The sequence below is a fragment of the Mirounga leonina genome, unplaced genomic scaffold (genome assembly GCF_011800145.1).
Source record: "Mirounga leonina isolate KUSES-001 unplaced genomic scaffold, KU_Mleo_1.0 Mir_107, whole genome shotgun sequence".
NCBI classification, from domain to species: domain Eukaryota; kingdom Metazoa; phylum Chordata; class Mammalia; order Carnivora; family Phocidae; genus Mirounga; species Mirounga leonina.
Window position 1 is genome coordinate 3,394,145 of NW_023270233.1, and position 26,264 is coordinate 3,420,408.

General features: G+C 38.2%; 1 protein-coding gene across 1 annotated transcript in view; it reads right to left on the reverse strand.

Annotated features, from left to right (window-relative positions):
- Positions 1 to 26,264, reverse strand: part of LOC118018595 (catenin alpha-3-like) — a 1,827,095-nt gene that overhangs the window by 1,700,737 nt on the left and 100,094 nt on the right. Inside the window, exon 4 of the mRNA XM_035017231.1 lies at positions 1,823 to 2,015. Within this exon, the coding sequence (XP_034873122.1) occupies positions 1,823 to 2,015 (193 nt within the window). The remainder of the gene's footprint in view (positions 1 to 1,822; positions 2,016 to 26,264) is intronic.

The window sequence follows — 26,264 nt, forward strand, 5'->3', positions numbered from 1 at the left end:
AAAAGACTCAGCAAAGAAAGCATAAGAGATAATGTTATAAATGCAAAGATAAAATCATTATAAAATTTTATAATATACAGTGACAAAATGATGCTCCAGTTTTTAAATTTATTTAACATTTACCAGGTGGTTATTATGTGTCAGGTATTGCTCTTCAAATAAGACCTGGTATTTGCCACTTCCAAGGAATTAAGAGTCTAGACTTACTGAACAAGTAAATTAATGTTTGGTGTATGAAGTAGTAAATCCTATGAAAGAGAGATGCTCAGGGTCTGTGGGGACACAGAAGAGGGACATCTAAATCAGCACTATGAGGTCAGTACACACTTCCTGGAAAAGACCTAGGTTAAGCTTTGCTGCAGTGAATAACTGGCTGAATGAGAGGGGTAATCCAGGTGAAGGGAGTAGCTGGTAACAGAAGTGCAGAGGCATAAGACAACATGGACCATTCAAGATACTTCAAGTTCTTGTTTGGAGGAAAGTTTGAGAGGGGGACAGAATTGGGAAATGAGAAGGGAGGGAATGGCAGAAGCCCAATTATGAAATGCTGAGAGAGCTAGGTTTAGAAGTCTGAACTTGATCCAGAAAGACTGTCCCTCTAATCCTTCAAAAACTACTAAAAAGGATTTTAAGCAGCGAAGTAAAATGAGTATATTTTCATCTTTAAAAGGTATATTTGGCTCTGGTATAAGGTAAGGCTAATGCAGTAATCCTGAATTCAGGAGGCAACATTAGTAATGGAGAACAGGGAAAGATCTGAGAGACAAAAGGAGACAGAATTTGTTAAACTTAGAGACTAATTGGAAGAGAGGGTGAAATGAGAATGAAGTCTAAACTGACTTGGTGATACCAGAACAGAGAGGACAGGACAAAGAGTGAGTCTAAGGTGGTAGGGAGCAAGGAGGAGTGATGAATTCATGTGAAATTATCTTGGGCATTATGTCTTCTTTATATTTTCTGAAGAGTCTCTATAAAATATAAATCATATATGAAATATATCACATATAAAAAATAACTCCTCTATATTTGACCTAAAGTTTATTGTAGCTAATATATTCATTTTAATTATTTAATTAGCAAACATTTCCTGATTTTCATGAAGTTATGTTGGGAAGAGAAATATCTGAATACCCCAAGTCTCTTTCACAAAACCAAAGAGGAATATTTAAAGTTTTCTTAACCTCTCAAAATAGTTCCTTGAAGCAAGCTGATACATAAATAGGACAGTTCTTTTAAAAACAGACTGCAAATGAGACTTACATTCATTAGAAAACTGTTGAATTATCATAAGTAAATACAAAAATGTATACTTTCATTTTATAATATTAACATAGCAACAACATGGGTTATACATAGTTTATGCGAAGCATTTCTTTTTAAGTTTAGGAAATCTAAACCTCTAGAAAATCGAAAAATAAATGTATTCCTGAGTGGTCAGGTCTGTAATTTATTATCTCCAACTATTAACAAGGAACTTGATTATTTATGTATGGGAAAATACACCTTTAGCTTCATTAGTCATTTCTCATTATATCTATGACAGAACAGGATACACTTCTCTTTGCTTATTATGGATAAACTATGGCATGTGAGGGGAAGAAGGGGCCTGCAGGGACTGAACAACCGAAGGAAAGAACCAGGAATAGTACTCTGAGCCTTAGAGCTGTCTAATGAGCCACTCTGCCTCCCACAGCTAGCTCCTCAGAGCTCTACAAAAGACTAATAAACTCAAGTCAACAAAAACAAAACCCTCCAAATCTAATTCCATAACTAACACCCTAAGAACATACAGTTTGCTCCCGACCAGAATTAGAGTACTCACTTTCTTTGCGAACTTCCTCAAGTGCAGTAGTAAGCTCTTCCTTTAAAACTGTGGCTTCCTGGGCAATCTTCTCTCCCTTGTCTAATAAATTCCAAGTTGCTTCCTCCACAGAAGCTAGGAGGACTCTGGCTCTTTTTGAACGTCCTTTTTTCCTGTTGGAAGGATTCTGGGGACAATTTACAAGTGTAGTAACCTAAAATTGGAAAAATACAAGCCACTCATTAGACATATGAGAACATAGTCCTGGGACATCACAGCCCAGAACAAAAGGAAGTATTTCATAGTAACATGATTTATTCCCAGTACTATTGGTATGCCCTCATAAGTCAAGTCAAGGCACTAAGAATAATAGTATCAGCCACTATGGAATTTCCAACTAAAGATAAAAAGGAAAGAAGGAAGGAGGTAAGAAGGAAGAAAGGGAGGACAGGAAGAAAGAAGAGCCACAGAGGCTGAAACTTACCAAGTTTTATTATTGAAACAATGCAGTATATATATATTATATATATTTTAACGTATGTATAAATATCTATACATACTAATTATTTATATCACATTGTAGCCAGCAGTCTATATTAAGAGGGAGGCAAAATCAGCATAATTAGGTCAGTAAGTATTATTCTATTTAGGCTGAGTATAGAGATTATTAATGTGGAGGGGGTACAGAACCACACTAAAACATAAAACACTGGTTACCTCAGAGGGACAAAACCCAAATTATTACTATGACCTACCTATTGGTCCTTTGTAACCTCTCTTACCTGTCTCCTACACTCTCCCCTAACTCCTCAGGCCTCTGAAACAGGTCTTGTTCAAAATCTCCTATCAAGAGGACTTTCTTGACTACCCCATCCCCACCTTCTCTCACTATGTCCCCTCACCCCACTTTATATTTGCTCAAAACACTTACAGAACCTGATTTTTTTGTTTATACATTTATTTCATGCCCCCAATACTAAAATATAAACTCCATGAAAGCAGAAAATGTGGTTTTCTCTCCAGCACCCAGAACAACGCACAAAGTAGGTGTCCAATAAATATTTATTATATAAATGGCTTAACGAATGGGGTAGTTGAAAGGGACTTTTTTTTTTTAAGATTTTTATTTATTTATTTAACAGAGAGAGAGAGCACAAGTAGGCAGAGCGGCAGACAGAGGGAGAGGGAGAAGCAGGCTCTCCGCCGAGCAGGGAGCCCAATGTGGGGCTCGATTCCAGGACCCTGGGATCATGACCTGAGCCGGAGGCAGCCGCTTAATGACTGAGCCACCCAGGCGCCCCTGAAAGGGACTTTTTAATCTCTATATTTTGAATTGCCTGAATACGTTAATAATGAGCATTATTCCTTTTGTAAATTTGTTTAATATAAGAATAAACTAATGAGGGACGCCTGGGTAGCTCAGTCGGTTAAGCGTCTGCCTTCGGCTCAAGTCATGATCCCGAGTTCCTGGGACTGAGTCCCACATTGGGCTCCCTGCTTGGGGAGCCTGCTTGTCCCTCTCCGTCTTCCTCTGCCTGCCGCTCCCCCTGCTTGTGCGCACTCTCTCTCTGACAAATAAATAAATAAAATCTTTTTTTAAAAAAGAATAAACTAATGATAAACTAAAAACCTATTTAGGGATCAAAATTAAGCATCTGGGGCGCCTGGGTGGCTCAGTCAGTTGAGCGTCCATTCTTGATTTCGGCTCAGGTCATAATCTCAGGGTCATGAAGTTGAGCCCCATGTCAGGGTCCACGCTCAGCACGGAATCTGCTTGTCCATCTCTCCCTCTGCTCCTTCCCCCACTCACGCTCTCTCTCTCTCAAATAAACAAATAAATTAAAACCTTTTAAAAAAAAAAAAAAAAAGAAAGAAATTAAGCATCTGTATTTGGAAACTAAATCTCATACAAAATTACATTGTAAAAAATTTCCATTTCTTAATTAAACCTTGAATCCAAATAATAAATATGGTTAACATTTTTATAAGCAAAGCTGGAAGATCCCCACTGTAGAGGAAGAAAAAAAAAACTTGTATCCAGGGTTTAAAATGACAGACCTGAAACTCCTGTGGAAAGCTAGAATCCTACATATCCTCAGATAGCCAAGGCTTATAACAATCATATACCACATCCTTGACAATGTACTATACATAACCCTTCCTGCTCTGTAGCCCCTAGAGGTTTGGCTTGTTTATTGCTTATAAAGCACAACATATTTGTTTATTTGTATATCTGGACCCAGTTTTTTAACTAGGAACTGAGAAAGAACTTACAAGCTATGGGGGAAATATGTACATAAAAATCATTTTTGTCTGCCCTTTCAAATTCTCCTCCTCCATCCAAGAGACCCTTTGCTTTATTCCAATTTTCTTTATTCTCATGTTCACAACCCAGAGTGCAGTACCTTGTAGCAAGTCTTTGTTTCCTCTCTCGGAAAAGAACAATCATATTATCCTATAGCTGTATGAAGGTTAAATATGTAAAATGTCTTGTAAAATGCACAACATGACACAAATATTGGTTGACATTTAATGTGCATTTTCTAGTCCATTCCCCACATGGATACAGAAAATCTGTTATGGGATCCTTGTCAGAGGTGTTCTCTTGGGCTACCCTCCTGTTGTTCTTGGGGCCCCCTGTGCTAAATGTGATGAAGTCAGTTAACAGAGCACTTTCTATATGTTTTGCAAACAGTCAAATAGAGCCGCGTGTCTTTATTATTATGTATTAAATAAAGATGATAATATGCCTGCCTTATTACATGGGTTTTCACATACTCCAAAAGGCAAATATCTCACTATTGTCCGTCTAATTTATATATTCAGAGTTAAAAGATATTTGTTCAGATTAAGACAAATTATAGCACCTAGTTTAAAATCTTTGTTTAAAATGAAGAATAAGTATCATTGTCTAAATGTTCCTTCAGAATGTATTTTAAGTGCCACAATTCATGGTGCTTCCCACTGAACATTCCTCTATTATTGTTCAGATCTCCATGCGCCAAATGTTTCCCACAGAATAGCCTGAGCTTTGAAATTAAAATGAGCATTCCAGAAATGCTTTGTTCCTTATAACAAATGCCAAAGAAGAAATGTGAAAAGAACACTGTATAAGAACACTGTGCCTCCATCAAAATAAATGCAATTGCAACCTGCAAGTTATTCACATTTATAAATCATTTATACCTATGTCTTCTTCTGAAATACCCCAATATAGTTATTTGATATTGATTAAAGTCAAGTGACACTTTCAATGATTCACTTTATTTCAGAAAGTAAAGATGGCTTGGTAATCCTGTGGGGAAGAAAAGGAAACTAAACTTTTTTTTTTTTTTAACCCCAACTTACCTATAGGATCTAACCAACTCCCCTCAGTGACTGTGACTCAAGATAACAGATGACTCTCACCAAAGGTTGGGAGTGCATTTGTTATCTGAAAAAGTCTTCCATCTCTTGAAGGAATATCAGCAATCAGTAAAAAATAGCTTTCAGTTATTCTGTAAAATAATTCCTGTTCCCTCATTTTTTTTCAGTACAAAATCAGTTCTATTTTTATAAGCAACACAAAAACTTTAGTTGGAATTTATAGCAAAGATGATTCTAATGTAAGTCCTAGTCTATGTCTTGCTAACCTTTCTTTTTGTCACTCATGCACAACCCTCCCCTTTTTCTCTTTCTCAGTCCCTCTCATTTAGAAAATTTATGGCTCCTCCAGGCTCTTAAAGAGCCTGGCTTCACTCACTTTTCTTTAGTCTGTAAATCTGAGCTAGGCTACAGACACACCTTCACACGTACATACAGGAATGAGCTCCCTATTGAAATGGTCCTACATTAGATACTTCAAATAATATGAAAAGAAGAAATCACCTGCTTTATTAATTCTTCACATTTAAATTCCATAAAACCAGGTATATTTTTAATGTTGTGTAATATTTATATACTAAAATTTATAGTACAAAAAAAAACCTTTTCTAATCTTTCCTAATTCAGGTGCTCCTGATGCTACAAAGATACTAATAATTAAACTGATATGCTTAGTGAACCAAGCCATCAACTGTCATTATATAGAGCAACACTAGTGCACAATAGGAGCATTGCAGAATATGGCACGAGGTTTAATTTACTTGGATTTGTTGTATTAATACAACAATGGCTTTAGTACTTCAAATACTAGCTTTGTAGAAAGTCTTCTCTAAACGCCAAGTTGGGTTATTACATTTATATTCTATAATCATGTTCTTTCCCAATCTGTTCTTTTAATTCTACTATCAGTGTAGTATAAAAAGGCCATGTTAATGCCATCTCTTCTCTTGTTGATTAGCTAAAACACTGAATTTTAACCTTCTCCAATAGCTCACAGGAAACTTCAGGGCTACTTTTGCTTCCTTGAGTTAATTTTTAATGTGTGAAATAAAATGTAAGACATTTAAGTCATATTAACTAGCTAAAAACTTCAGATTTCTGAAAGAAAGTAAAGGTAGAAAAATAAAACTGTCTATAGACAGCTGTCTACAGTAAAACCAGCGATCTTTTAAAGTAAAAGATATTCATCTACTCTTGGGAAGGGGAGGTCCCCTCTTCAAGGTATTGATAATTTCAACTGTTATTTACTTCCTACCAAAAACAACCTTCGTTGTGTTAACAAAAGTACTGTGGAAGACTAAAGTATTGAATCCAGCAAATGTATACCACTCAATTGACATTTAACACTCGCCTTAAACCAACTACAATCTTCTTTTAGATCATCTTAGGCCAATAAACTTATTGAGCACATGTTATGTTCAAAACAATACCCTGGACATTTAGAAAATAAAGATGAGTAAGCTCCAGTATGGTGATGAGAGATACACAACTAACTGCAATATAAAAAGCAGACTGGCTGGGTGATGGACATTGGGAAGGGTATGCACTATGGTGAGCGCTGTGAATTGTGTAAGACTGATGAATCACAGACCTGTACCCCTGAAACAAATAATACATTATATGTTAATTAAAAATTTTAAAAAAATAAAAAGCAGAATGATAACTGCTTAGACTTAGAAATACAAAGAAAGTGCTATAGAGATGGCAAACATTCACAAGCATTAAGTAGGGCTTCCAAGAAGAGTCTTTAAGAACAGTTTTCTACTAGAACAGATAGCAGGGAAAGAGAGCCAAGTGAAGAGAACCATGTGCAAAGGGGCGGAGATTGACATTATTTTTGTCTGAGTAGCAGATAATCAAGTTCGGCAGACTGTGGGGTAAAAACAGTCCTCCTCCATTTGTATATCTTACCTCAGGGACTGACACCTCTAAACTGAGGCAGAAATTCAGAGGCCATCTGGGCTACTCCCTCTCTCTTATCCTCCTCTCTGGGTACTTTAAAATGTCTCTTTAGGGGCACCTGGGTGGCTCAGACAGTTAGGCATCTGCCTTTGGCTCGGGTCATGGTCTTGGGGTCCTGGGATCGAGCCCCACATCAGGCTCCCTGCTCAGCGGGGAGCTTGCTTCTCCCTCTCCCTCTACCTCTGTCTGACACTCCCCCCTGCTTGTACTCTGTCAAATAAAAAATTAAAAATCTTTAAAAAAATAAAAAATAAAAATAAATAAAATGTCTCTTTAAAAGCTTTAGTTTCTGTCATCTCCTCTTCAGCCCAGGGTCACTGCTTCTCATAGCTGCTCTCTGGATAACTGCCCTAGCCTACACTCCTTCCATGCTATCCTCATGACACAGAAGCAGAGCCTCAATTTCAGTCCTATCCTTCACTCTGTCATTACAAAAAGTATATGCATCGATTCTGGCCTTCATCACTGTCTCCACACGCATCCCACATTTCCATAGAGCCATCTTTCTACAGTGCAAATCTGAAATACTTGCACCAGCTTAAAACCCTCCAATGGCTCCCAGCTGCCCATAAGATAAAGTCTAAAGCATGGCCTGGATAAAGGCTAAAGCATGGTTTATAAGGCAATTTATGATCTTACTTCTGACTAAATTTCACTCCCATCTTCCATTTGTGGAGTTTGCCCACAAACTACTTATTAGGCCCAGAACAAGAAATGTTTGGCATCCTCAGCCTGGAACATTCCCCCAACCCACCCCATCACTCACAGCCCCTTATTTGTACCTCTCACACCACTCATTATAACATTTTGTAATGTTATACATACCACCTCCCCAGCTTTACCATGAACTTGATAAGAGCAGAGACCATGACTGACTCATTCCAAAACCCCAGAGCTAGCATACTGTCAATAATAAATAAGTAGTGGTTTAGTTAATGAAAAGATGAATGAAACTCTAGATTTTAGAGACCTTAAGCCAAGAGCCATTATGTTGAATGATTTGCTCAGTTACAAAGAGAGTTGATAGTTAAGCCAAAATTAAAATTTAATTTCAGTGATAGCACATGGTAGTTTCCAGAAAAAGGAATTCCTTAATGCAGGATATTTTGTCATTTCCCATGTCTACTATCATAGAAAAGCAAGTCTCCATTCCTATACTTTATTTGAAGTCTGATCAGTTCAAAGTGATCTAGAATCAAGTATATACTTATATTGTCTTTTCTTTTCTGGCCAAAAAGAAGAAAAAAGACAGTTTACATAGTTCATTTTCAAACTATAAGTAAAAAGAACAGGCACGTGATTTTTATTACTGACTTTCACTTTTTTTATGACTTTTTTTTTAAAGATTTATTCATTTATTTGAGAGAGAGAGTGCACACACACAACCACAGAGGGAGAGGGAGAGAAAGTCTTAAGCAGACTCCGGGGGCTCCATCTCACGATCCTGGGAACATGACCCTGAGATCACGACCTGAGCCAAAACCAAGAGTTGGTCCCTCAACCGACCATGCCACCCAGGCACCCCACTGATTTTCACTTTTTAATCCTTTTATTAGTTCGCCAAGTCTGTCATACAAAGTACTATAGAGTGGGTGGCTTACACAACAAAACTTATTTTCTCATAGTTCTGGAGGCTGAAAGTCCAAGATCAAGGTGTCAACAGGGTCAGTTTCTTCTAAGGCCTCTCTCATTGGCCTGCACTCTTTTCATTACCTTCTCACTATGCCATGGTTTTCTCTGTGTGCAGGCATCCCTGGTATCTCTCTATGTCCTAATCTCCTTTTGCAAGGACACCAGTCATACTGGATTAGGGCCCACCTAAAGACCTCATTTTAACTTAATTAGCTCTTTAAAGGCCCTATCTCCAAATACAGTCACAACCTGAGGTACTAAGGACTAGGACTTCAATGTATGAATTTGAGAGGGATACAATTCAGCCTATAACAATCATCACCATTAGTGACACAAAAAGCATGAAGCAACCATCATCTTTTAAAATACAATTTAGGGTTTTGTTTGTTAGATTAACAATACTGATAGCCACGCTATTACTTGGAGCTATTGAGCGATGATAACAAAAACATGTCAATCCCTCTCCAATTCTACCAGCCCTCTGGCCATGCAGATGGCATAACAAAGCAAAGAGATTTACACATCAAACACAAACAGCTGTAGCTAAATGTTCTAATCCTGGAAGTATACTTATTCCTGGAAAAAATATGAACTTAAACACAACCAGGAAGAGACCACACGCGAACACTAACATCAAATACTAGTTTCTTCCTGTTTTACTCAACTACTTGCCATCCAAAAACAAAACAAAACAAATCTGGACTCCACATTTCATTTACTCAACAAATATTGTTGGTGCACCTGCACTGAACCAGGAGGATATGTCAGTGAGCCTCATCCTACTGAGAAGAGAAAAGAGAATAAATAAATACATACATAATTGTGTAACATAATAGTGAGTATATTTGATATGTGCTATGAAGAAAGTGAAGAAGGGTAAGAGAACAGATATGTGATAAGGAAGGGCTAGTTAGATGTGGTATCAGAGAAGGCCTCCCTGAACGGGTAAAAAGGACTCCAAGGAAGTAGAAGAGTAAGACATTTGACTATCTGGAAGAACATATTCCAAATAGGAAACAGCAAGTACAAAGGCTCCAAAACAGAAGCTTGATTACTGTGTTCCAGGAGCAGCAGAAAGGCCAGAGGACCTACAGCTGAGTGAGGTAAGAGCATCAGAGATGAGGTCAGGCTGGCACTGAGGCACCAAATTGTACAGGCCTTATAGATAACCATCAACACTCTAAATTCTATTCTTGTGATTGGGAGCTATTCAAGATTTTAGAACAGGAAAGGAACAAGATCTGACCTAAAATTTAAAAGGACCATTCTGTCTGCTCTAGAGAATAGACTGGGGATTAGACACAGACCAAGGAAGATGGATGAGAAATGGAAGAAGGAAAAACAGTTAGGAGGCTATTACAGTAGCCCAAGTGGAGACCACATTGGCTTGTTCCAGGGAGCATTGCTGGACTTGTTGAGAAGTGGCAGAATTCTGGTAATTGTGGTGAGTCAACAAGGTTTACTAATAGATTGGATATGGGTTACGAAAGAAACAGAGGATCAAGGATGACTCCATGGTATATGGCCTGAATAGCGGTACATGCAGGTAATATTTACTTAAGGACACATGAGAAGGAAGAAGAATCAAGAGCTGAACTTTGGGCATGTTAAGATTGCCTATTAGAGTTGCTAAGTTGGAAACTAGTATACAATTCTGAAGTTGAGAAAGATAAGGGCTGGAAGTATGTTTCTTATAGCTTACATTTTCATTGTAATTATTCAAATATAAATGGTTTACTGGTATTACTAAAACTTCAAAGATGTTTGAGAACAGTATTTTTTTAAATCATAAGACTAGATGATAGCTCTCAAAAACAAAATATAGCTAGAGAAGTTGCAGGACTAAGCTTTGGGCACCCCAACCTGTAGAAGTAGTACTTTTAGGAAACCCAACCATTAACCTAGTAATCATAGGATATGTGGCGTTTGCCACTTTGAATGTGACTATTATTTAGAAAAGATACTTGTTTTATACAGAGCAACAATTCAAAGACAAATTTAGGCTTTAGTAAAAAATGTACTGTAAATCATACAGTATCCTTCTCTACAAACAAATGTTTCCAAAATCATGGTGAAAAACTATCAAGATACTGAATTAAGCAAACTAAGGAGAAATTATATTCATGTTGCTATTTATACCTAAATCAAGCATTAATCCTTCTGATGAATTAATAACCAATAGTTTATAGTGAAGTACTGATTCAAAGAAATGCTAAGCAAGGAAAAGGAAAAAGACAATTTTCCATCAATAACCACTGACTGCTTAAAGGAAACAAAATAAGTGAAAAATCCAATCAAGCCAAACCTCGCCCTAAATAAAGAATGGGTTGACTTCACATGCAGTTTAGTCATGTGACATGGTCCATCCAGTCCAGCATTCCACTTCAGGGTCAGTTTCTTCTAAGGCCTGATGGTGAGGTTTGGGTTTGACCCCTAATTCTGTGTCTCAGCTTTGTTTAATAAGCATTTATAACCCTATCACCATAAAGTTGAATAAACTATGCCATATGCTTTGCCAACACAATCTTATAAAACTTTGTTGCATTTTACTCCCACTATCTGTTGCCAGATTCCTTTTGTCCCATCTACCCTAGACCATCAGATTTACTCCTTGTCTCTTCTAACACAAAACTCCTTGTTATTGAAGATATCCAGGGGAAATATACCTGCTAATCATGTATGAATAAGAGACAACAAACAATAGGAAAGACCATAAAGATTAGATTTGTAGAGCTCTATGGTCAAAATTCTAAAGTAACACAAATGTGGTTTGACTACAGCCCATAACTGATTTAAACGTTAATGCTCAGTTTAAAACTGATTATGCACAGCAAAAGAAACCATCAACAAAATGAAAAGACAACCTACCAAATGGGAGAAAATATTTGCAAATCATATATCTGATAAGGGGTTAATACCCAAAATAAATAAATAACTCCTACAACTCAAGAGAAAAAAAAAATCAATTATAAAGGGCAGAGGACCTAAACAGACATTTTTCCAAAAAAGACACACAGATGACCAACAGCTACATGAAAAGGTGTTCTATATTACTAATCATCAGAGTAACACAAATCAAAACCATAATGAGGTGTCACCTCACACCTGTTAGAATGGCTATTATCAAAAAGACAGGAAATAGTAAGTGTTGGTGAGGATGTGAAAAAGGGAACTCTTGGGCACTGCTGGTGGAAATATAAATGGTGCAGCCACTATGGAAAACAATATGGAGGTTCCTCAAAAAATTAAAAATATAACTACCATATAATCCAGCAATTCCACCATTGATCAGCTTTGAGTTTCAAAGTTGATTCTCTCGAGGTCTTAAAAAAAAAATAGTTGTGGAAGCCATTAACAGAAAAGAAAGACAAGTAAGATACATGTCCTTATTTCTCCTGTCTGAGGTTCACTCAGACTGGGGAGCTGTGTTAGCATGATTGAGGAAAAATACTGAAAACAGAGTTGGTTCCATTTATCTTTAGAACTCTGGGAGAAAACTGCTTTATGAGTTTCCCTGCACAAACTCTGGGGTGGCCAAAGTATCATCTTGGCATCACAGTGTAATTATTAGTAGAAGGAAGAGCAGCTTAGCTTTCCTAAGCCACTCTTGACTCCCATGAGGCATGGATAAGCCCCATACCATCCTAGATACCATAAAGGGCAATCAAAATGTGGCTGTGCTAAAGACTGGTGGGCCTGCCCTGAGCCCACCATGGTGAGAAGCAAGGTAATCCTGCAGAACAGGCTGAGAAGTAGACGGATAACGCCAAACACCTGACAGAGGATGTAGCTGGGATTTAAGGGTCTGAAGCACCATCAAGGGCCAAGCATCTTGAGAGAACTATGGATCCTAACCAAGATGAGAGAGTAGTCCAGAAATTCCATCAGCTATAGACTACAAAGGAAATACACAGAGGTGCCCACAAGATAACTATGCATGAGTCCAGCCATCCCTCAAAGATCACCAGTCCATAAGGTAACCCAGACCAGCCACTCTGCAGCAATAGGTACTAAGTCCATCTCCCACTCCCATGAGGTCACATAAGCAACACCCCCACCCACCCACCATTTCTGATCATTTTATCTAAAAAGACTGAATATTTACCAAAAGAGACTGTGAGTAAATTTGTTAATCCTTACAAGCATCAAAAAGGAAAACTACATTAAATGTTCATCTCTGTCATAAAATATACCCTAATTTCAGAATGTTAAAAATGTGAGGTAGAATTTGCAATGACGTGGATGGAACTGGACGGTTATGCTGAGCGAAATAAGTCAAAAAGAGAAAGACATGTATCATATAATCTCACTGATACGAGAAATTCTTAATCTCAGGAAACAAACTGAGGGTTGCTGGAGTGGGGGGTGGGGTGGGAGGGATGGGGTGACTGGGTGATAGACACTGGGGAGGGTATGTGCTCTGGTAAGCGCTGTGAATTGTGCAAGACTGTTGAATCTCAGATCTGTACCTCTGAAACAAATAATGCAATATATGTTAAGAAAAAAAAAAAAAGAAGGTAGCAGGAGGGGAAGAATGAAGGGGGGGAAATCGGAGGGGTAGACGAACCATGAGAGACAATGGACTCTGAAAAACAAACTGAGGGTTCTAGAGGGGAGGGGGGTGGGAGGATGGGTTAGCCTGGTGATGGGTATTGAGGAGGGCACGTTCTGCATGGAGCACTGGGTGTTATGCACAAAGAATGAATCATGGAACACTACATCTAAAACTAATGATGTAATGTATGGTGATTAACATAACAATAAAATTTTTTTTTAAATGAGGTAGAAAGGGGCGCCTGGGTGGCTCAGTTGGTTAAGCAACTGCCTTCGGCTCAGGTCATGATCCTGGAGTCCCGGGATCGAGTCCCGCATCGGGCTCCCTGCTCGGCAGGGAGTCTGCTTCTCCCTCTGACCCTCCTCCCTCTCATGCTCTCTGTCTCTCATTCTCTCTGTCTCAAATAAATAAATAAAATCTTAAAAAAAAAAAATGAGGTGGAAAATGTGTCTAAATTGAAGAAACACAGTATTTTGCTTTATCAGGGTTGAGAATGCAAATTGTTTCCTAAAAGAAAAAACTCAGGGGTGGCTGGCTGGCTTAGTCAGAGGAACATGTGACTTTTGATTTCAGAGTCATGAGTTCGAGTCCCATGTTGGATGTAGAGATTTTAAATAAATTTAAAAAAAAATTGTTTAAAGAAAGGACTCATCTGAAAATCACAAAGCACATTTGTTAAGCCTTAGTTTGTAGAGCACTCAGTACTATAATACTATATATATCCAAATTCAGCTATATCAGAGTTAAGTAACTTTTCCAGAGGTAAAAATTATTTCTAGATTATAACAAACTATGTCCTGGTTCCAAACGTCCTGAAGGAGAAGCACTAACTCTTGAAAATCTTCTCATTTCTCAGGTCATGGTTCCTAGTAACCATGGGCTTAGTCAGAGTGTGGGAGAGGCAGGTCCTCTTCAGAAAAAAGTGGACAGGTCCCTCACAACAGGACAATCACCCCTGGGCAGCCTCTTCAGAGCAGAGCAACAAATGAGTATCAGAGCTGAGAAATTCCTGCTTACTCTGTAGCAGCAGACAGATAAGGGTATAAGGCAGTGGTTTTCAACTCTAGCAACATAATGTTGCAATTTAAAAGTTAAAATTTACAGTCTCCAACACCACCTTCTCAAACTTTACTGCAACACTGGATCTTATTACACCATAGATTCTGACTCAGGAGGCAGGGTGTAAGGGTCTGCATTTTTTAGGAGTTCCTAAGTGAACCGGACGCAGCAAGTCCATAGACAGCACTGAGGTGGCAGCAAGGTCCTACACCAGTGGCTATACAATACAATCACCTGGGGGACTTTTTAAAAATACTGTTAACAGAGTCCTACTCAGGATTCTGATTTAATTGGCCTTAGCTGTGGCCTGGGTATCAGGATGTTTGTAAGTTCCTTAAGGGATGCCCTTGTATAACTAAAGTTGAGAAGCAATGGTGCAGGTGACTATAAATACACACTTTTTCATGTGATGTGACACCACACCACAATTTCAGACTTGTGCATTATGAATCTCTTTCCTCATGGCAATTTCACCCCAAATATAGTCCACCAAAACTAGGATGCCATGGATACTCAAAAAACTTAAAAGAGTCCACCATAACCTAGTCCATATGTGGATCCATAATGCTATCTAATAGTGGACTGCTGAGTAAGGGAGAACTGCAGAACATGGATCCAAGACCTCTCAAGTCTAGTAGTTTTCCTAGAGCTGCTACTAACAATCTTAATGGGACCTAGGAGGAATAACTGAGCATGTTACCGAGTTGATGCAGTAGATTACCCCCAGGAATTCCTTACAAATTTATTCCAGGTGAGCACTACTGAACCCATTAATAAAAGACAGAAGGGGCACTATACTAGGGCAAGCCTTGGGCCAAGACGCAGAACCAGGTTCACTACTGGCTGATATTAAGGCCAGCACAGCATTTCTCACATTGTAATCTCCCGGGAGTTTTTAAAATTACTGCTTGGTCCTACTCCCAAAGATTCTAATTTAATTGGTTTCCTGTGTGGCCTGGGCATCAGGATTTTTAAAAGCTCCCCAGGGGATTTTAATGTGCAGCCAGGGTTGAAAACCACTGGACTAACAGGATCTCACTAGCAACAGAAATTTTCTGAATTGCCTAGTTAGCACTCTTCCCCCAAGTACAGGGCTTGGCCACAAATCACCCCCATCAAAATTTCCTCACTGGGAGCTCCCAACTGTGTATGGGATACTGCCCATTTCTTACCCTTCTTTAATCAGTAAGTACAGATTATCTCCATGAGAAAATTGTCAGTCTAGAGGAGGGGCCTGCAACTTAAGTCCCCAGGGCCAAATCTGGCCACTTGTTTGTTTTCTAAGTTTTACTGGAACACAGCCATGTTTTATTGTAAACATCCATTTGTTTACATATTGCCTATGGCTGCTTTCAAACTCAAACAGCAGAGGAGTTGCAACAGAGACCCTACGGCTGTCAAAGCTGAAACTATTTACTATCTGGACCTATACAGAAAAAGTTTGCCAATTACTAGTCTAGACTCCTGGACTGTCAAGCTGTGGCAGTATTTCCTGAGACAAGCTGGGTGTTCTGAAATAGTCCAGGAACTTCTGTGAAGGGTAGAATCACACTTCAAGCAGTGAAAATGATGACATCTGAGGAGATATGGACTCCTATCCCTTCAGCCAGCTGAACCACAATCGCTCCCATCAATCTAGTATGTTCCACTAAAAAGGCAAATAGATCTGGGCTTATCAGTCTATACCACCTGGCTGCTTATGGAATCAGTTTATAAGAAAAAGACCTATTCCACAGCTAAGTTAGAGGTGGATATCTGTGGGATCAGTCTGAATTTGTGGAGGAAAAGATAAGCTGTGATCAAAAGATAAAGTATTAACAGAAGTGGAATGGATTGGGGGTGGTAAGAGAAACAAGAACAACATGGCAGCAATGTTGGAGTAGAATGAAAATCAGAGTCTGATAGAATAAAAGGTCTAGGAAGCAAGTGAGAAGAGTGAAAATATGCAGAGACTGACATCTGCTCACAGCTAATCTCAAAGCTACCAAATTCTGCTGATGGGAGCATCCCTTATATGCTCAGCCATGCACAATCCTGCTGGACTCATGCTATTTTAATCAATTAGCTATTAGTTTTTCTTATGCTTATTTTAATTTAAAAAGTGGCTTCCTTTTTCTCAATTATTTGTTTCTCAAGGAAACTACAGAGTCACAACTTTCCCATGGGAGTTTTCTGGCAGTAAATGAATGCAGAAATTAAAGAATTAAATTTATTAGAATAAATTCAACTATTACTGAATCACCTTTAACTTTAAAACATTATTAAGGCAGAATTAAGTTTACTTATTCATCCTACCATAAAAATAACATCTTTATACTTATTAAGCCTTGAACCTGTGTTTAAATAAGACATTTATTTACAAACCTTTAAGGTTACTTGTTGAGATTATAGTCAAAACTCTAATATTTGCATATAAAGTATCTACAAAAACACTATATGTGTGCAGACCCATCTTTCAGATTTCCCTGGAACCTTCAAGATTAATTCTGACATAAATTCTATTGATAGAATAATCAGCAAGGCTACTGAAAAGAAGCTTGGTGATAAAGTCAAGGAAACCTAAGTAAATGGCATCATGCTTATTCAAAATGACCTATGAAATGACAGAAAACCACCACAAATGAAACTTGAATTCTTTTCTGAAAGAAACAAAGGAAATTATATTCTAGGAGGCTAAGAAGCCAAAGCATGTCTTCTCCTAGCTACCTGAAAGTCAATCAGATCTGTCTGTAGAACAGTGAGAAATGAACCCTTTGGACATCTAAATATCTAATTGCTTTTTTGCTTTCTTTCCCCTTGGCTGAAGGAGAGAAAGAAATTCTGTTGAGAGTAGGGTATGGCAGAGAGGTTCTGCGTAAGAGCCAGGAAAGAAAGAAAAACATGGTGCTTAGAGGAGTAAGAATTCACCATCCAGACACTTGTACTGGGTTTTACTCTAACAAGGAAAGGAAGGAGACTGGAGAAGGAGCTGAAAGGGGAATTCTGTGTGACTCTAGGTGTAAGCATTACTTCATTGCAGCCCACGTGACAGCACTGTTGGGAAGAAAGGCGTTATCCCCTCTTTTGTAGGAGCCCAGTGCCATTCTGCCACCTTGAGAACTGGCAGCTTTGGAGGCATTGGGACATGGCTACCTTGACATGTCATCCCTGGCCTCATGATGGGCATCACTGGCAGTGGATCATCAAGACAAAGTTAGAGAAAATGGGAAAACATGACAGATAGTTTTGGAAGCACAAGTGAGTCAAACCTCAGAAACTCCAAATTCTGGAAATGAGAAGGAAAAAAAAAAAAAAAAGACTTTGCAGGAAAATCTCCACTCTAGCATAAGTAATGAGGACAACTACAGGAACCCCGGATTGCTGTTACTAATGGAAGTTCTTTCGAACTTTTAGACACTTGTTTTGAGCTTTTCAGAACTTTTAGAAGGGAAGGTAGGAGGCCAGGGAACCAGATTACATAAGGAAAACAAGCATCAGGCCTACGTGGCCAGTGCTCAAGGGAACTGGGAACAGTGAGGCCCCATAGAGGCCAGAGTATAATTCTGAGACAGAATGTGGTTTGGAAACTGGAAGGACACATTAAAACTCTGGTAAATAAGTAACCTTACTGTCCCTCAACAGCAGGAGTTTGTGGATCTGAACTTGAAAACTGCTCCACTAGGACTCTTATCCATCCATGTCTCTACTTCTTTCTGTGTGTCTTTAGTTTAGCACCTGATAGAACCTTTAACCTTAGGTACTAACTGCTTAACTCTCAGTATGTAGTCAATCCCCTAACAAGAGGATGGTGATAAAACCAATTCACCATATACCCCCAGAGGCAAAACTTGCATGCTAGATTGCCTCAGAGGCTCCTTGCCAACTGATACTCCGTGAGTATCAATAAGTCAGCTGCCCACCAAAAAAGGAAGCCCTAAAAAGAAGGCAATGGGAAGATAATAGTTACTGGAGCTTTTCACAGTATTCCCATTCTCCTGAGTACAGGGCAGGATCACACATTCAGTATCCACACTAACCACATTACTTGCTTTGACAAAAGCAATAGAGGAACTGACATATATCACATCTGGGTGGACATTTTAGGACACTTTGCATGATTCATCATGTTCTCTCCTGTTACAACAGTGGATGTAAATACTGAGATGGAGCCTGGGTCCCTGGGTGCTGGTACTAAGTAGAGATCCCGTGCTAACTCACACGCTACATGTAGCTTGAGCAGGAAATGAACTTTTATTAAGCCTCAGAGATTTGGGATTTGTCTTATTACAGCATAACCTAGCTTATGCTGACTGATAAAAAGAGCTGGCAGATACTCTTAAACTAGACAGAATGAGTATTACTGAGTATATAAAACCATCCCCAAGGGACTCCCAGAAATAGATGGAGACACTATGGAAGCAGAAGCCAAGAAAAGGCCAAGAGGTCATACAAGAGTTAGGAGTAAGAGCCAGAAAAATAATGTTTATTACTATTGATTTAACTCTATATTTACCTCTTGAAAACATGGAATATATATATACATCATAAAATACATTTGAACCTTTGTTCCAAGAAACCTTTAACATTTTTTTTTTTTTAAGATTTATTTATTTGAGAGAGAGAGCACATGAGAGGGGGGAGGGTCGGGAGGGTCAGAGGAAGAAGCAGACTCCCTGCCGAGCAGGGAGCCCGATGCGGGACTCGATCCAGGGACTCCAGGATCATGACCTGAGCCGAAGGCAGTCGCTTAACCAACTGAGCCACCCAGGCGCCCCCCAAGAAACCTTTATATGAGATAACACATTATAAGAAGTTTGCTAATGTTTTTATCTTAATAGGTGTTATACGCAAACAATGAATCATGGAACACTACATCAAAAACTAATGATGTAATGTATGGCGATTAACATAACATAATAATAAAAAAAAGATTTTGAGTAAGTCAATTCTTTTAGTTCACATTCAACATGAATCTGACACATAGAAAATTATATTTTGCGGCAAATAAGATTATAGACGGTTCTGTTATGTAATGACTGTAGCATGATCTAGCAGTTTGTATCTCCTTCAGAGAGTATACAACATAGAGATGTAAATTCTTTTCATCGCGATTCTGCATAAACAGACTTTCTGCACTGCACTGCCAAATCTGGATCTTGAAAGTGATAAACTACAGTTGCCTACAGTTGCAATCATAAAAATGTAATTGCTGAGAAAAAAAAATTATTTCTGACCCATTGGAGGAATTTATTACAGAGGGATGCAACTGTGTAAGTTATAACACAGAGAAAACGAAAGCGAATGATTGAAATATATCCCAGACTGAACATCCCTGCAAAATGACCTAGTGATTTACCTGTGCCCAAGAGAAAAAAAAAAAATAGATTAAAGATAAATCAAGTTTGGTGTAGAACACTCTGGAACTATAAAAAGAGCAGAATAAAAATTTATGAATAAATGAACAGAAGCCAGAGTGACATAATAGTATCTATGACCAATTACTCCAAAAATTAAAATGTAATTTTGACTTTGAGTTATATACAGAGGTGGGAAGTAATTTCTGTGGAACCATGAAAGCAAAGGAATATAACATTAAGATAAATAATGAGTAAAAGTGAGAATTTTTTTAATGGGGTTACTACACTGATAACTTCATCTGGCACTATGAACTTAAAGATCATGAACTTCTTTTGGAATGTTTTCCAGTATAATCACAGACAATATTACTTAAACCATGTAGCTATTTCAAAATAAACACTCTTTGAAAAAAAAAGAATGTGATGAGATAGTCAATATGATGCTATTGTAGAAAAACACCTATAATACAATTTAATGAAAATTTTTACTTGTATTGATATGTAATACATGATCAAAGTGACAGATACAAGAAGGCTGGGCATTAACAAAAAGGTCAGTTATTTTAATAATTCTTTGAGTTTGAAATGCACTGGTTTTTGATAAGGATAATCCCTTTAAAATGAAAATCAAGAGTATGTCCAAATAATTTTGTTGCACTAGAATTCTCCTTTATGGGATAGTTTCTGAACACAGTAAATATTCTATCAATTATTAATATTTTTAATTTAATTTGACTTGAAGTTTGCTAAGATCTAGAAACTTTTTTCTAACTGGGATATTGGTGAACCGGTATACCATCAAGAAACATGTTCAAAAACATTGACAAAAATCTTAAAGAACATAAATTAGCAACTATACTTACATATAAATGCAAACTATATAGCATATAATAAGTACTAATTTCCCTTTCCTTAACCCATCTACTGGTAGATCATGAAAAGTCTGAACCCAGACACTATACTGAAAGCCCTCTAAAGTAATAAGCATGGTAACACTTTTTAAAAGAGTTAAATTTCTTTCCAGTCAAATAAAATTACTTCAGGTTATTTTCACCCTTTTAATTTTCTAGGTGGACTCAATAAATGTTTGCAGCTTATAAGAGTTTTTAAACACGCCAGGAAATATATATAAACTGTGAAAGGCGTAGTCTTCAATGTGAATTTACTTAAAATATTCTCTGTTGACTGCTATATTAATGTACTTGACTAAAGCAAAACATCTATCGGTTTCAGTTAGAACATAAAAAGTAGTTTCGGGGCACCTGGATGGCTCAGTCATTAGGCATCTGCCTTTGGCTCAGGTCATGATCCCAGGGTCCTGGGATCGAGCCCTGCATCAGGCTCCCAGCTCAGAGGGAAGCCTGCTTCTCCTCCTCCCACTCCCCCTGCTTGTGTTCCCTCTCTCGCTGTGTCTCTGTCAAATAAATAAATAAAATCTTTAGGGCGCCTGGGTGGCTCAGTTGGTTAAGCAACTGCCTTCGGCTCAGGTCATGATCCTGGAGTCCCTGGATCGAGTCCCGCATCGGGCTCCCTGCTCAGCAGGGAGTCTGCTTCTCCCTCTCCCGCTCCTCCCTCTTGTGCTCTCTCTCTCTGACTCTCTCTCTCAAATAAATAAATAAAATCTTTAAAAAAAAAAAGCAGTTTCTTCATAATGATATTTTCTCTGTTCATAAACAATATGTCAGCAGCCTTTGGGATTAGCAAGTCTTTTTTCAAATTTTTTTAATTTTATTTTATTTAAATTCAAGTAATTAACATATAAAGTATTATTAGTTTCAGAGGTAAAGTTTGGTGATGCATCAATTGCATATAACACCCAGTCCTCATTACATCATGTGCCCTCCTTAATGTTGTCACCAAGTTACCCCATCCCCCACCGCCCTCACCTCCAGGAATCCTCAGTTTGTTTCCTATAGTTAAGAGTCTTAATGTTATCTCCCTCTCCATTGTCACCTTATTTTATTTTTCCCTCCCTTCCCCTATGATCCTCTGTTTTGTTTCTTAAATTCCACATATGAGTGAAATCATATGATAACTGACTTTCTCTGACTAACTTATTTTGCTTAGCATAACACCCTCTAGTTTAATCCATGTCGCTGCAAATAAGTTTTTTTTTTGATGGCTAATATTCCATTACACACACACACACACACACACACACCACATCTTCTTTATTCATTCATCTGTCAGTGGACATCTAAGCTCTTTCCATATTTTGGCTATGGCAGACATTGCTGCTATAAACACTGGGGTGCAGGTGCCCCTTTGGATCACTACATTTGTATTCTTTGGGTAAATACTTAGAAGTGCAATTGCTGGGTAATAAGGTAACTCTATTTATAACTATTTGAGGAACCACCATAGTGTTTTCCAGAGTGGCTGCACCAGTTTGCATTCCCACCAACAGTGGAGGAGGGTTCCCCTTTTTCCTCATCCTCACCAACATCTGTTGTTTCCTGAATTGTTAATTTTAGCTATTCTGACTGGTGTGAGGTGGTAGCTCGTTGTGGTTTTGATCTATATTTCCCTGATGCCAAGTGATGTTGAGCATTTTTCATGTGTCTGTTGGCCATTTGGATGTCTTCTTTGCAGAAATATCTGTTCATGTCTTCTGCCCATTTCTTGACTGGATTATTTACTTTTTGGGTGTTGAGTTTGATAAGTTCTTCATAGATCTTGGACACTAATCCTTTATCTGATAAGATATTTGCAAATATCTTCTCCCATTCAGTTGGTTGTCTTTTGGTTTTGTTGACTGTTTCCTTTGCTGTGCAAAAGCTTTTTATCTTGATGAAGTCCCAATAGTTCATTTGTGCCCTTGCTTCCCTTGCCTTTGGAGATACGTCTAGCAAGAAGCTGCTGCAGCCGAAGTCAAAGAGGTTCCTGCCTATGTTCTCCCCTGGGATTTTGATGGATTCCTGTCTCACATTTAAGTCTTTCATCCATTTTGAGTCTATTTTTGTGTATGCTGTAAGAAAATGGTCCAGTTTCACTCTCCTATATGTGGCTATCCAATTTTCCCAACACCATTTGTTGAAGAGACTGTCTTTTTTCCACTGGATATTCTTTTCTGCTTTGTCAAAGATTAGTTGACCATAGAGTTGAGGGTCCATTTCTGGGTTCCTTATTCTGTTCCATTGAACTATGTGTCTGTTTTTGTGCCAGTACCATACTGTCTTGATGATTACAGCTTTGTAATATAGCCTGAAGCCCAGAATTGTGATGCCGCCAGCTTTGGTTTTCTTTTTCAACATTCCTTTAGCTATTCAGGGTCTTTTCTGGTTCCATACAAACTTTAGGATTATTTGTTTCAGCTCTGTGAAAAATGTTGATGGTATTTTCATAAGGATTGCATTGAATGTGTAGATTGCTCTGGGTAGTATAAACATTTTAACAATATTTATTCTTCCAGTCCATGAACATGGAATGTTTTTCCACTTCTTTGTGTCTTCCTCAATTTCTTTCATGAGTGTTCTATTTCTGAGTACAGATCCTTTGCCTCTTTAGTTAGATTTATTCCTAGGTATCTTACAGTTTTGGGTGCAATTGTAAATGGGATCGACTCTGTGATTTCTCTTTCTTCTGTCTCATTGTTAGTGTATAGGAATGCAACTGATTTCGGTGCATTGATTTTATATCCTGCCACTTTGCTGAGTTCCTGTATGAGTTCTAGCAATTCTGGGGTGGACTCTTTTGGGTTTTCCACATAGACTATCAGGTCATCTGCAAAGAGTGAGAGTTTGACTTCTTTGCCGATTTGGATGCCTTTTATTTCTTTTTGTTGTCTGATTACTAGGACTTCTAGTAGTATGTTGTCAACAGTGGTGAGAGAGAACACCCCTGCCATGTTCCTGACCTTAGGGGGAAAGCTCTCAGTTTTTCCCCATTGAGAATGATATTCGCTGTGGGCTTTTTGTATATGGCTTTTATGATATTGAGGTATGTTCCCTCTATCCCTACACTGTGAAGAGTTTTAATCAAGAAAGGATACTGTACTTTGTCAAATGCTTTTTCTGCATCTATTGAGAGGATCATATGGTTCTTGTCCCTTCTTTTATTAATGTGATGTATCACACTGATTGATTTGTGGATGTTGAACCCCCCTTGCAGACCAGGAATAAATCCCACTTGACTTTGGTGAATGATCCTTTTAATGTACTATTGGATCCTATTGACTAGTATCTTGGTGAGAATTATTGCATCCATGTTCATCAGGGATATTGGTCTGTAATTCTTTTTGGTGAGGTGTTTGTCTGGTTTGGGGATCAAGGTAATGCTGGCCTCATAGAATGAGTATGGAAGTTTTCCTTCCATTTCTATTTTTTGGAGTAGTTTCAGAAGAATGGGTATTAATTCTTCTTTAAATGTTTGGTAGAATTCCCTTAGGAAGCCATCTGGTCTTGGATTCTTGTTTGTTGGGAGTTTTGATGACTGCTTCAATTTCTTTGCTGGTTATGGATCTGTTCAAATTTTCTATTTCTTCCAGTTTCAGTTTTGGTAGTTTATATGTTTCTAGGAATGCATTCATTTCTTCCAGATTGCCTAATTGTTGGCAAATAATTGCTCATAATATGTTCTTATAATTGTATTTCTTCGGTGTTGGTTGTGATCTCTCCTCTTTCATTTATTATTTATTTATTTATTCTCTTTTCTTTTTGATAAGTCTGGCCAGGGGTTTATCAATCTTCTTAATCCTTTCAAATAACCAGCTCCTAGTTTCATTGATCTGTTCTATTGTTCTTTTGGTTTCTATTTCATTGATTTCTGCTCTGATCTTTATTAATTCTCTTCTCCTGCTAGGTTTGGGCTTTACTTACTGTTCTTTCTCCAGCTCCTTTAGGTATATGGTTAGTATGTATATTTGAGACTTTTCTTATTTCTTGAGAAAGGCTTGTATTGCTATATACTTCCCTCTTAGACCACCTTTGCTGCATCCCAAAGGTTCTGAACTATTGTTTCCTGGTTGATCCATTCATTCTTTAGAAGGATGCTCTTTAACCTCTACGTATTTGTGTTCCTTCCAAACTTTCTCCTGTGATTGAGTTCAAGTTTTAAAGCACTGTGGTTTGAGATTATGCAGGGAATAATCCCAGTCTATTGGTACTGGTTGAGACCTGATTTGTGACCCAGTTTGTGATCTATTCTGGAGAATATTCCATGTGCACTCAAGAAAAATGTGTAGTCTATTGCTTTAGGATGAAATGCCCTAAATATATCTGTGAAGTCCATCTGGTCCAGTTTCAGTCAAAGCCATTGTTTCCTTATTGATCTTCTGCTTAGATGGGTCTGTCCCTTGCTCTGAGTGGGATGTTAAAGTCCCTAACTAGGATGCCTGGATGGCTTAGTTGGTTACGCATCTGCCTTCAGCTCAGGTCACGATCTCAGGGTCCTGGGATCAAGCCCTGCAGTGGGCTCCCTGCTCATAGAGGAGTCTAATTCTCCCTCTGCCCCTCCCCCACTCATGATCTCTGTCTCTGTCTCTCTCTCAAATAAATAAATAAAATCTTTAAAATAAATAAAGTCCCTAACTATTATTGTTTTATTACCAATGTGTTTCTTTAATTTTCTTATTAATTAGTTTATATAATTAGCTGTTCCCATGTTAGGGGCATAAATATTTACAGTTGTTAGATCTTCCTGTTGGATAGACCCCTTTATTATGATATAGTGTCCTTCTTCATCTCTTATTACAGTCTTTGGTTTAAAATCTAATTGGTCTGGGGCGCCTGGGTGGCTCAGTTGGTTAAGCGACTGCCTTCGGCTCAGATCATGATCCTGGAGTCCCGGGATCGAGTCCCGCATCAGGTTCCCTGCTCGGCAGGGAGTCTGCCTCTCCCTCTGACCCTCCTCCCTCTCATGCTCTCTATCTCTCATTCTCTCTGTCTCAAATAAATAAATAAAATCTTTAAAATAAATAAATAAATAAAATAAAATCTAATTGGTCTGATATAGGGATTGCCACCCCAGTTTCCTTTTGATGTCCATTAACATGATAAATGGTTTTTCACCCCCTCACTTTCAATCTGGAGGTGTCTTTGGGTCTAAAATGAGTCTCTTGCAGACAGCATATCGATGGGTCTTGTTTTTTTTATCCAATCTGATACCCTGTGTCTTTTGATTGGGACATTTAGTCCATTTACATTCAGAGTAATTATTGAAAAATATGAATTTAGTGCCATTGTCTTACCTGTAAAGTCACTGTTTCTGTATATTGTCTCTGTTCCTTTCTGGTCTTTGTTACTTTTCAGCTCTCTCTTCACTTAAAGGAGCCCCTTTAATATTTCTTGCAGGGCTGGTTTAGTGATCACAAATTCTTTTAGTTTCTGTTTGTCCTGGAGGCTCTTTATCTCTCCTTCCATTCTGAGTGACCGCCTTGCTGAATAAAGTATTCTTGGCTGCATATATTTCCCATTTAGCATGTTAAATATATCATGCCAGTCCTTTCTGCTCTGTGGCCAGGTCTGCTGCCAGCCTTATGTTTCTACCCTTGTAGGCTAAGGACCTCTTGTTCCAAGCTGCTTTCAGGATTTTCTCTTTATTTCTGAAATTTGCAAGC